Below are 12,318 nucleotides of genomic sequence, written 5' to 3'. Positions count from 1 at the left end.
AGATTTAGGCAATAAATGCACAGATGGTAGCATGCTAGCTGTCTAGCTGCAGCTTTGCTAATGCAGGATAATTCCAGTCACCGTGTCAATTACAGTAGTACTTACATTTAGCTTTGTGCATTTAATAGACTTCAATTAGCTAATGATATTAGAGATGGATAAGCCTCTTGTTCCCTTCTTCGACGTCGCATTTACCAGAACAGTATGGGAAGCGCCTTGCGCGTGACGGTATCTGAAGCTTGTGTAAAATCATGCCTCTACTTATAGTCCTGCCATAAGAGAAAAGAGACGTAAGTAACGAGGAAGTATGTTACGCCTTGCTCCCGTTTCATCACTGGGAAAAGCGCACAATTTCTGGGTGAAGTGTTTAGGAGTGTAGTATGCGATGGCAGCCTCGAGAGGCTGCGCATGGTAATGGCTACATTAAACAGCTCGGCTCGCGACTCGCGCTCTTCTCGGAAGCCGAAGCGAGTTGGGTTTCAGAGCCTCGCGGATCTGGGCCGGCTCAGGTTCGCGGGATCGCTTATGGAGCCGGAAAGGAACGCTGCTCTGTCTCTTGCTTTGTCTTCCGGGTTCGGCTCTCAGCTGGATTTTGGAGGTCGCGTCGCGACTCCTCCTTCCGCTATGGAAAGCCAAAAGGGGAAGAAGAAAAAAAGTGGAAAAAACACACACACACACACACACACACACCAAAAAATAGTAATAATTCCTCTCTGACTCCGAGGAGCCAGAAGGATGTGCTAAAAACTGAGAACAGCATATAAAGAGCTGCTTGAAGTGATTACTAAGGCTGGATGAGCCTTTTTCTCCCCAGTGAAAGTAAATCAAATCCCTCACAAAATCCCTCACACTCCAGCAAATCCCTCACACTCCAGAAACTCCCCTTTCTTCCAGAAGTGCATGACAAAATATCAGGCTTCTGGGGGAAAACCATGCATGTCTTATTTATAACCCCACGATATTGGATTATTCGGCCATTGTGGGGAATAAACGGCATGGCTATTTAGCTATGCTGAAGGTGGAGGAGGCGCTTGCGAGCCACCTCTCTCTATTGACGGCAGGTAATTAGGGGGGCCGGCTTTGCCATCCAAACCACCGTGTAAGACCACCGTGGCATTGGTGGGCAAGCCTATGCAGTAGTAGTCTTGCTTGTGGGTCACTGCAGACAATGACAGTGTTGCAAGCCTACCAAGCAGACCTGCTGAGTGAGCTCGACATATGGCGGCATTCAAAAAAGCCAGTTCCTTCCCTGTTGTCTCGAGCTCACCTGGGCATCCACGAGTGGAGCCCGGGCCAGCACTAGTGCAAGGGAGACCCAGAAGGTGAGTATGGCAGCCCGCCAACCCCCGCAGACAGCCAGGGGAACCGGGCGGCCACAGCTCTGCTACTAGGCCTGATCTGAGAATGGTCATGAAGGCCAAGCAGGCAAAGAAGAGCGGTCCTGAGGGGCCGTGGAGGGACGTATCAGGGGACATGAGGTTGTTAGGGCAGGGTGGAAACTACTGCCAAATGTGTCTCCAAGGGTTCTGTCTACCGTAGAAAAGGGTTACCGGTTGAGTTTATAGCTTAACCCCCCGGTTCAGTGGTGTGCTCACCACAGTAGTCAGCACAGACCAGAGCCTGACGTTATGGCAGGAAGTAAGTTCACTTTTGGACAAAGGGGCCATAGAACATGTACCCCGTTCCCTAAGGGAGGGAGGTTTTTATAGCCATTATTTCCTGGTCCGCAAAAAAGATGGGATTATGCGGCCAATTTTAGATCTGCGTCATCTGAACCGTACTCTTTGGACATACAGGTTCATGATGCTGATGCTCAAACTTATCGTGCCACAGATTCAGTTCGAGGACTGGTTTGTGACGATAGATCTGAAAGATGCATATTTCCACATAGGAATATCACCCAGCCACAGGAAGTTCCTGAGGCTTGCGTTTGGAGACAACACATACCAATTTCGGGTTCTTCCCTTCGGGCTAGCTTTATCCCCTCACACCTTCACAAAGTGCATGGATGCTGCTCTGGCTCCGTTGCGACTCCAGGACATCCGTGTACTAAACTACCTGGATGAATATTTAATTCTAGCACGATTCAGGGAACAGCGGTTCAACATCGAGATGTTGTTCTCGCCCACATGAGGACCTTGGGGCTCAGGTTGAACCTCAAGAAAATTATACTTTCTCCAGTGCAGAGGACAACTTTTGTAGGGTTTATATGGGATTCTACTATGATGAGGGTGTTTCTATCCCCAACACGCATAGGATCGATTCTATCAACTTTGAGCAAGATAAAGCTAGGTCTGGGTATCCCCTCCAGTCTCTACAAGAGACTGTTGGGCCTTATAGCAGCAGCCAACGTCATACCGTTGGGCCTATTGCACATGAGACCGTTTCAGTGGTGGCTGAAAAGTTTCATCCTCAGATGAAACCTCTGAGAGTAATTAGTGTGACGCGGCAATGCCTACGTGCTCTGAGTATTTGGAGGTTCCCGCAGTTTCTAGCCTCGGGTCACACTCTAGGGGCATTTCCTTACCGCAAGACGGTAATGACAGACGCGTCCCTCACGGTCTTTGGAGCGGCCCTCATCTGGAGTGGCAAATAAATCGCCTAGAGATGCGGGCCGTATTCCTAGCATTGAAATTCCTCAGCTGAGAGGTCAACATGTGCTAGTTGTGTCAGACAACACAGCGGTGGTCTCATATATCAACCACCAGGGAGGGTTACGTTCACGCCCCCTGTTCAGGCAAGTGCAACTAATCCTTCTCTGGGCAGAAGGAAAGTTCTTGTCAGTGAGTGCAATGTACATTCCGGGCAGCCGGAATGTAGGAGCAGACATCCTGTCGAGGCAGTGCCCGGGGGTTGGAGGCTCCATCCACAAGTGGTGGAGTCCATATGGCGGAGGTTCGGACAAGCGGAAGTGGATGTGTTTGCCTCCGAGGAGACAACACACTGCCCGCTGTGGTTTGCCCTCATTCCTCCCGCACCATTGGGGCTGGACGCCATGGTGCACACGTGGCCGAGGTCACGTCTATATGCTTTTCCCCAAATCGCTCTGCTCCCACAAGTTCTAGCGAGAGTTCGCCAAGACCGTCTATATCTGCTGCTAGTAGCACCTTATTGGCCAGCTTGAATATGATTCTTCGAGATAATTTCCTTGCTCAACGGTACTCTTTGGGAGATTTCCATCCACAGGGATCTACTGTCTCAAGCCAGAGGGCTGATTTAGCACCCTCGGACAGAACTATGGAAACTATGGGTCTGGCCCCTGAGGGGCACCAGCTCATAGATTCTGGTCTCACAACTGAGGTTGTAGAGACCATGGTAAACGCTATCCATCCACGAGGATGTGGATGGAGCACCATCCACAAGGAAATTACTCATTTTTACTTTGTAAGAAGTTTGTTCTTCTTCAAGTTCTTCTGAGGATAACACCTAAGAAGGCCATGTCCTCTCACTGAGATCAGTACAGAATTGTTAACTGCTTACAGAGACACAAACATGTTCTTCTGTTCAAGGTTCGTCTGTCCAAGATCCTAAAACAAAGGCTGGGCTGCTCCAGTCTTTCAGCTTTTCTGGACAACAAGCAAACCGGAGGACGTTCGTGGAGAAGTTTCACCCTGAATTCCCTATTGACACACAGGCGGTTTGCCCTTTATGTGCAGAGCGAAAGACCGACGCAGCCTTACCACTGACCGGTAGAAATCATCAAAAAAACAGCCTTAAGGTAAATTAGAATTTTATAAAGTCATTGTGTATTACTGTCTGTATGGAAGGGAGTCAATGATATAAGAAATGTGTGTATTACATTGAGAGAAGTATTACATGGAGGCAATTTCTTAAAAGAAGTCCAAGGAACTTTGCCTCTTCGACGGCAGAGAGATTAGTGTTTCTTAGATCACAGCTTCCAAACTAAGATATATACCGACGGGTATATATATATATATATATATATATATATATATATATATATGTATGTATGTATGTATGTATGTATGTGTGTGTGTGTGTGTGTGTGTGTGTGTGTGTGTGTGTGTGTGTATATATGTGTGTGTGTGTGAATGTATATATATATATATATATATATATATATATATATATAGAGAGAGAGAGAGAGAGAGAGAGAGAGAGAGAGATGATAATGGTAAAAATAAATGGAAATAGTCCGTTTCGAGGAATAATTAAGTAAAGAGAGTACTTATTAAGAAGCGCAAGAGGCGCAGTATTTTTACGGCGGATTATTATCAAGTGGCATGCCCCATTGACTCATTCCATCAAATCAGCGGTACATGATACATTTGGCAAATTTGATGCACAAGTAAATTTTACTGAGATAATAATAATAATAATAATAATAATAATAATAATAATTAAAAAAGAAAGGAAGAGAAAACTGTAAGTCCTACCAAACTGCTGTAAGTGGACTCGCAGGTAAACTCTTTTACATTCTTAAGGTTTGCTCAATTGAACCTATAAGTTATATGATTAATTAAATGTCTAGAGATTTGCACACATTTTGAACCTTTTCTGTCTGTGCATGAGAATGCATATTCACTTGATTTTCATAGCACGTCAAATTGATTAAAACTTTGAAAGTTATGGAAGCTGTAAAAATAAAAAATTAAATAAAATATGATATGGGGAAAACATATAGCAACGGACATCCTGTGACAGGGTGCTCATATGTTGATCCTAATATCATGTTTATGCGTGTGAATTATGGGGAAGGATGTTTGAATCAATATGATGTATGGGTTAAAGAATGTGCTTTCCCAGAAAAAGGTAGTTTTAGCCTCAGACAGTTAGAACAACTGAAACTTAATTTGGAGACAAAGGAGAGAGAGAGAGACCCCTAAAACAAAGAGCAAAGTGCAGTTTTTGGCTGACTGGAAGGCATTTGCTGAATCGGCAGAGCGAGGCACTTAAAAGAAAGAAAAAATGTCAGGCAGGGCCCTCATCTGTTTCTCAGTGTGCTAAATTGCAGAAAGCTGATCCCGATCTGCACTCCGCCCCACCGTGACGCCCACAGCCAGTAAGGAGGGAGGAACCTTCAGTTTCAGAGGCACCTCCTCATGATGAAGCGGCCCAGCCTACCCCACTCCATCCGAACCTGTCAGAACTGAGCCACCAACCCCCACCGAACTACACTCCAGCCGTCCTAGCTTCACCGTTGGCGTTACACATGAGATCCCAAGTGAAGGGACCAACAACATTGCTGCCTGAGGGCTTCAGACCAACAAAATCAGACAGAGAAGGGACAGTGCATGCCGTGGTAAATGCCCCAATGCTAGAAGTGGCCAAAGAAGGAGGCCCTATGCTAGTTCACAGACCCTGGACATTGGAAGACATCAGGAGCAGCATGACGCATCTGCTGGCGCTCCACAAAGTAGGAAGACAAATGTTTGGGGATGAACTTCAGATATGCAAACTCAGGCTTGGAGAAACCTGACAGCATGGGAGGCACATCTCAGAAACAGCTTTATGAATGGCATTAAACCAGAAATTGCCGCTATAATCAAACAACAATGTATCACCTGTGACACCGGAAATCTCATACAAGTGGAGAGGTATGCAATCCATGCGCGAAGCTCCTACGAGAGGCAAAGGAAAGAAAGATGGAGAGGAGAGGAAGACCAAAAGCACGCAGACGAGGACGACCCAGCCGTCAGAGCTATGGACCAACATTAAACTGTTAAACTGCGGAAAAGTTGGACTTTGCAGGAGACTGTCTAGAGCAGAAGCGAACTGAAGGCCGGAGCTAAGGGAAGGGTGAGGCACCTGGGAACAGAAGAGGTGACATCAGACACCCAAACTATCAGTTAGCTCACAAAGAACAGGAATATATGCACAGACCCACATCCGACATTAGTCAGACTGACAATTCACAAATGTCTGAACCAGTCATGACCCTTAACCTTTTAAATTATAATGTCTCTCCTTTTACACAGTTACCATGTATAGCTCTTGTAGTTAATGGGCAAAGTGTCACAATTTTGGTAGATTCAGGAGCAACGTATTCAGTAATAAAACACTGCGAATTAAAAGAATCCCCGAAAACGAGTTCACGGTAACTGCACTCCATGGGTGTAACAGGACATTCAGTATTAGACCTAATTTCATCTTCATGTCCAGTCAATCTACTGGGCAGGGACTCAATGTGTGTTTTACACTTAAATTTTATGTCCACACCCCAGGGAGTAACAATAACTGATGACTCATCTTTGGGGACTCAATTTGTTAAAGAAACAGAGCGCTGTGTTTATCAATGGTCCATGCATAACAAGCCTAGGGCCTGTGCTCGTTTGTTGACATTGGCACATGATAAGATGAAGGACACCTATGTTGATTTTATGCTGTCCTCTGTCCTCCATTGCACAGCGCAAGTGCATGAAGGAAAAGACTTTAATTTTGAGAAAGAATGGTTTATAGCTATACCAAAAAGTGAAGAGCTGTAACTATATTGGGTGACACTCAGTTGCATGCATTTTTCATCCTAGAATCAGCGCCCCACGTGTCATTAGCCAAAATAGAGAACAAACAGTAGAAAAACATGGGACCGTGGGTCAGATTATGTGAGAGTGGGAAAATTACAAATTGGGAACAGAAACCCACCTCCAACATGTGGTACAGCCCAACACTGGGAGTTTATGAAAAATTCTTTCAGGAATTGTGCAAGGTTAACCAGGATGTCATTTGTCATGAAAAGGGAATTTTTCTGAACCTTGGGACAAGCCCTACACCCCTAGAAATACACCCACAGTTGAAGAAGGTGCCTCTCAGGCTGTGGGCCCAAGAGAAACATGACGTAGGCCTGATTAAAAGTGCACCACCAGTCGTGATCATGCCCAAATCTGACTTTAGTCCCAGACAATCTCAATACACTCTTAAATCAGAAGCTATTGAGGACATTGGACCAGATTTCAATTCATTATTGAAGGCAGGGTTCATTGTTCCCTGGACTGATTTGTCAGTGTGCACTCAAATATTTCCAGTAAAGAAAGCAAGAAAACCCCCACAACCTGATGAATGGAGATTTGTACAAGATTTGCAAGCGGTTAATGCAGCAGTCAAACAGAGAGCTCCAGACATGCCAAATTCTTACACTATATTAAGCCAGGTTCCAGCAAATAGCGAATGGTTTTCAGTCGTAGATTTAGCTAATGTGTTTTTTCAGTATATCTCTTGATAAAGACAATCAGTTTCGGTTTGCATTCATATTTGACGGACGTCCTTACACTTTCACTCGCTTGTGTTAAGGGTATTGAGAGTCACTAACAATATATAACCAAATGCTAAACGACAGCTTAGCACCTCTAGCACTTTCTCCAGGGCACAGTGTGAAACTGACACCATTAAATTGTTGCAGCATCTTGCCTAAGAAGGCCACAAAGCCAGTCTCTCCAAATTATAGTATGTACAAAAAGAAGTGAGATTTCTTGGGTCATGACATTTCTGCAAAGGGAAAGAAACTCTTAGCTGACAAAGTATCTGCAATCCAGAAGATTCCCAAGCCTCTGACGAAGAAACAAGTTCTCTCTTTCCTAGGTATATGTTCATATCGCAGAACTTTCATTCTAAACTATTCCAGTCTAGAAGCACCACTCAGAGAGATGGCATATGCAACAGGTTGGACAGCTCATTCTCAGGTAAGTTGGATCCAGTCACTGCAGAGTTTCCCCCATGTGTACAGTAGAGTGCAGTAGCAGCAGCTGAGAAAGCTGTGGTGTCATCCACAAACCTGGTAGGTTACTTAGAATTGAACCTCTTGGTTCCATGTGAAGTGTTGTTACTCCTACTTGAACAGAAAACCTCACACCTTTCCACCCAATGGTGGCTGCACCATAACACTATACTACTAAACATGCTGAATGTCACTATAAAACGATATACTGTCCTTAACCCTGCTACTCTTCTTCCAACAGAGGGAGACGGGGAACCACATGATTGTGTTGTACTGACTAACGAACTCTGCTCTCCTAGAGTCGACCTGAAAGATGTTCTATTGGAAAACTCAGATTTTATCCTCTTTGTGGACGGGTCAGCGTCACGTGACCCAGAGACAGGTAAAAATCGAGTGGGCTATGCAGTAGTGACCGCACACGAGACGGTCTGTCAGGAAGTCTCCCCTCAAACCTTTCAGCACAAGCAGCTGAACTGAATGCCCTCATAGAGGCATAAAGACATGCTGAGGGACAGTCAGTAAATATCTACACAGACAGTAGATATGCCTTTGAGGCAGTACATGATTTGTGGACAATGTGGAAACACAGGAACTTCCTGACGAGTTCAGGAACACACACAGCTCACCAAAAACCAGTCTCTGAGCTGCTGGACACAGTCCTACTCCCCAAAACTATTGCAGTATGCAAATGTGATGCACACACTAACAAATTAGACTATGTTTTCCTAGGAAATGCTCGAGCGGACAGTGCAGCAAAGCAAGCAGCTGCATCTATGGTCCCAAAACTCAAAAGAAAATAATCACTCCTTCTTTACAGCTTTCAGACCTGCAAGCACAGGCTATGCGGACCAGCAAAAGGCTGTGTGGCGCAAAGCAGGCTGTACGGTTGTTGATGGAGTTCGGCGGTGCCCCCAGGACTGTCCGAGTCTTCAAAGTTGAATGAAAAAAAGGGGGAATGATAGTTGCGGTAAAGCATTGGTTTCTAAAATTACTCTAAAAAAAAAAAAAAATTGTTTACGCTGTTTGCGCAACTCATAACATGGGTTGATGTTTGATGCTAGAGAAGGCCACATCCCTACGTTCAAACAGGACTCAGACGCGGTAGTGATAATGATAATCTCTGGTGATAATGGCACACCTTTTGTGAGCCATACCCTTAAGTAGGTGGGTGAATATTTGGGTATTGAATTAAAGCAGCACTGTGCATATCATCCAGCTAGTGGTGGGGTGGTAGAGAGAGAAAAAAACAGACTGAGCAAATGCTGTTCTAAAACAGGCTTAGGATGGGCTTAGCACCTTTGGGATACTGTTTGGGAGACCTCCACATACAGGAATTGGACCTGTGACAGCTCCTCTTCCTGATGCTGCAGCATGTGATGATGTAATGTTAAATTACTGTGCAACCCTGTCCTCTGCTCTGCACTCTATCCACAAGCAGGTAAAGGCAGCACTTCCAGCTCCAGCCACAGGTCCGCTGCATGATCTGCAGCCCGGAGAGTGGATCGTGATCAAGGACTTCCGCAGGACCAGGTGGAACAAACCAAGGTTGTCTGGGCCATTCCAGGTTCTCTTTGTCACTCATTCAGCAGTGAAAGTCAACCAGAGATCCACATGGATGCGTGCAAGCCACTGCAGGAGAGTGCCAGAGCCAAGCATTGAGCTGGAGAAGACGGGACTTCAACAGGAGGATTAGAAAGTGATTCTCTATCAAGAGGCCTCAAGGAGGACATATATACACACCCACACACATGACACACTGCACTCAAACACACATTCTCATACCAGTTCTTGGTGGTTACACAACACAAGACACCAAGTTGTATCTAGTAGCCTGCGAAATCACGGACATGTAGTTTTTGGAGAAAATGTTGACAACACGGAAACTGTACTCTTAGGAGGACTGAACCTCATTAGTACGTACTATATAGCCACGTGACCAGGACAGAGGTTAGACGACATGAGTTTGCTACCGCACCTCTTACGCCCCAAAGCTCCCTGACCACAAACTACTGTAGCAGACTAGACACAAATCATTAGATGTCGACCTGCACATCGGGGGGGCGGGGTGGGATATTGGGTACACCCTTAGGCTGGAAAGATAAACCAAAGCGCGATATTGAAGTTTATTGGGTGGAACACTTAATGATCAATCATGGCAATCATATCGTTGCAGCAGAAAGAATGCACGACACACACATTTTTACCAAAATTTGGTATTTAGCTGATCATGGTGACGGGACTAAGTGCCTAAGGCATCGTGATTTCTATAGGTCCCACATAAGCCCGCAAAGTTCTTTAGTAGACTATTGCTGCAGATTGGACAACAATTAGTAGTTAAAAGACCATGTGCCAAGATATTAGCCGCCTCTGTAAACCGTTCTGTATCACCTTTGGTCATAAGAATCATTGCCGACAGTGCTACCCACACAACGTCACAAGTCCCCTCGTCATGCAGTTACATAATGGTTATTCTATCATTGAACACATGCGGTCTGCAAAACGCAACCCTCCACAGACTAGCGAGATGGGGTTTGATTGACTGAACTTAGTATTCGGGGGATGGGGCTCGTGGATATTAACCGTCTATCTACCAATAGGTGCAATAATTCTTCTTGTCTTGCTCATTTTGCCTTGTATTGTTTCTCTCATTCGGAGCAGTCTCTCACGCTCATTGAAATCACTAATGACCAAATGCTGATGTTGACAAAGACTGATTACTATCCCTGTGATGATCAACCAGACTTGTATCCTAAACCTGACTGGGTATCAGATTCTCCCAGTGACACTGACGATGATGACCCATTGGCATCCATTTCACACCTATTGTAAATATTCCTTTGACCATGACGATTCTCATTTCACCCTAAATGAGCTTGCTTGACTACAGGATACTTTATATCCACAAAAACAGCCTGAGCACCTTCATTATATTTGTTTTATGATGAAGTCAGTTGAACCATGAAAGGATTCTGAAGTTCTGATGTACTCACAGCAATGTAATTTCTCTGTTAATTTTAGTTATCATATTTTATAATGATAAAATGGAGGAAATTACTAATTTTTACTTTGTATTAAGTTTGTTCTTGTTCATGTTCATCTGACGATAACGCCTAAGAAGGCCATGTCATGTCACTGAGATCAGTACAGAATGTTTATCTGCTTACAGAGACACAAAAAAAAAAAATGTTCTTCTGTTCAAGGTTCGTCTGTCCAAGATCCTAAAACAAAGCCTGTTTGATCTACCTCAAACTGCTTCTTATCGGTACACAGAACCATGTCATACTCTGCGTTTCATATATATAGTAGTGGTTTAGTACGAGGGCTTCAGAGCGCTCTCATTACTCTATCCTGCTTTATTTTATCCTGTATTAACCATCTTTCTGTAATAAACCTTTTTACCTTCAGAGGATGAGTCTGTGAGTGTTGTCTAATTTCCATGACAGCTCCCAAGATGAACATCAATGACATTCAACAGATAAGTAAGAATACTTGCATAGCCCTTTCTATCAAGCTGAAGAAAGGCTTCAAACTATATGCTTCATCAAATGAAGGAAAGAAAAAGCACCTTTATATATAACTCATAAATACCTTACATAAATCTAGGAATAATAGTTAGAAAAACATGAAGGACAAGTCGCTGTCTTTGACTAATATAAACAATGCTACCAGAAATGTGAAATGCATCAAAGCATGCAGCACTGATGTGGTGCTTGTGCAGTAAGTTTACTGTATCTTGTATAAAATTTGTTTTATCTTATAAATATTGGGAAACATTATTGTCCTTGGTAACTCACTATACACTACAGATGCACCAGATATAGATTAGGTTCTATTCATTTATCAATTTAAGACCATTCAACACTCATTATGGCCTTCAATGATGACGGCTCCCTAAAACAATATGAGGAAGAAACCTTGAGAGGAACCACACTCAAAATGGAACCCATCCTCATCTGTGCAACAATGGATAGTGTGAAAGTAAAGGGAAGTTCATTATAGTTTTTATATGATCCACTGTTCACTAAAGGAGACTCGAGGAAACTGTATGTGGTAATTACAGTCCTAAGGTGCCATCCTCAGCAATCTCAGCAATCTCCAGGCTGCAACGCTTGGGGCCGTCCTCAGTAGCAGAATGCAGCCTCCCGTTTATGAGAACTCCAACCAGAAATAGGGCATCAGGATGGATCAGGCAGGTCCGGAGAGCAGAAAGGGTCAGGATTACGGACATCTCAGGAGTGTCATGTGTAGCTTGACAGAAGGATCAATCATCACCAACAATCATGCCATGGTCAAAATCATTGATAGCTCATTTTTCCCCAGACATTCTGATGCCACGTGATTAGACAATTGCATAAATGAGCGTACAGGGGTTCCTAATGAACTGCTCTGTGAGTGTATATGCTTTTGCTCTATGTGCAAGAACACAAAGTGGTCCAGCACTGCTGCTGTAATTCCCTACTGCCTCCTACTGGCACTGAATTTAAAAAGGGGGCTTGAAGGTACTGTAAGGTACTGGATCTTCTGAGTAGACTACTAGCAAAATCTGGGTTTGCTGGTATCTTTCGGTACTGTGAAAGCTATAAATTTTTGTCAAGTAAAACAGCAAATTGTCTAGTTGAAATTAGTAACTAAGAAGCTGTGGGATT

The 12,318-nt window shown here is 44.2% G+C and overlaps 1 protein-coding gene and 1 long non-coding RNA gene across 2 annotated transcripts; both read left to right on the top strand.

The window, feature by feature from the left end:
- Positions 1-2,605: 2,605 nt before the first annotated feature.
- LOC128635267 (uncharacterized) lies at positions 2,606-3,915 on the top strand. Its single transcript, XM_053687263.1, has 2 exons — positions 2,606-3,384; positions 3,510-3,915. Exons 1-2 carry the CDS (start codon positions 2,887-2,889, stop codon positions 3,684-3,686), a joined length of 675 nt encoding a protein of 224 aa, XP_053543238.1. The 5' UTR covers positions 2,606-2,886; the 3' UTR covers positions 3,687-3,915.
- A 197-nt stretch (positions 3,916-4,112) lies between these two features.
- LOC128635266 (uncharacterized) lies at positions 4,113-11,076 on the top strand. Its single transcript, XR_008398204.1, has 2 exons — positions 4,113-8,054; positions 9,108-11,076. It is a non-coding gene; the product is annotated as an uncharacterized LOC128635266 (long non-coding RNA).
- The last annotated feature ends 1,242 nt before the right edge of the window (positions 11,077-12,318 follow it).

The sequence above is a fragment of the Ictalurus punctatus genome, chromosome 17 (genome assembly GCF_001660625.3).
Source record: "Ictalurus punctatus breed USDA103 chromosome 17, Coco_2.0, whole genome shotgun sequence".
NCBI lineage: Eukaryota > Metazoa > Chordata > Actinopteri > Siluriformes > Ictaluridae > Ictalurus > Ictalurus punctatus.
The sequence above is the reverse complement of the archived record's forward strand: the minus strand, read 5'-3'. Positions and strand labels throughout refer to the sequence as shown.

Coding starts and splice junctions, on each gene's coding strand:
- LOC128635267 (XM_053687263.1), top strand. CDS start 2,887: ATGGCGGAGGTTCGGACAAGCGGAAGTGGATGTGTTTGCCTCCGAGGA. Junction 3,385..3,509: donor AAATTACTCATTTTTACTTT/GTAAGAAGTTTG, acceptor CTTCTGTTCAAG/GTTCGTCTGTCCAAGATCCT.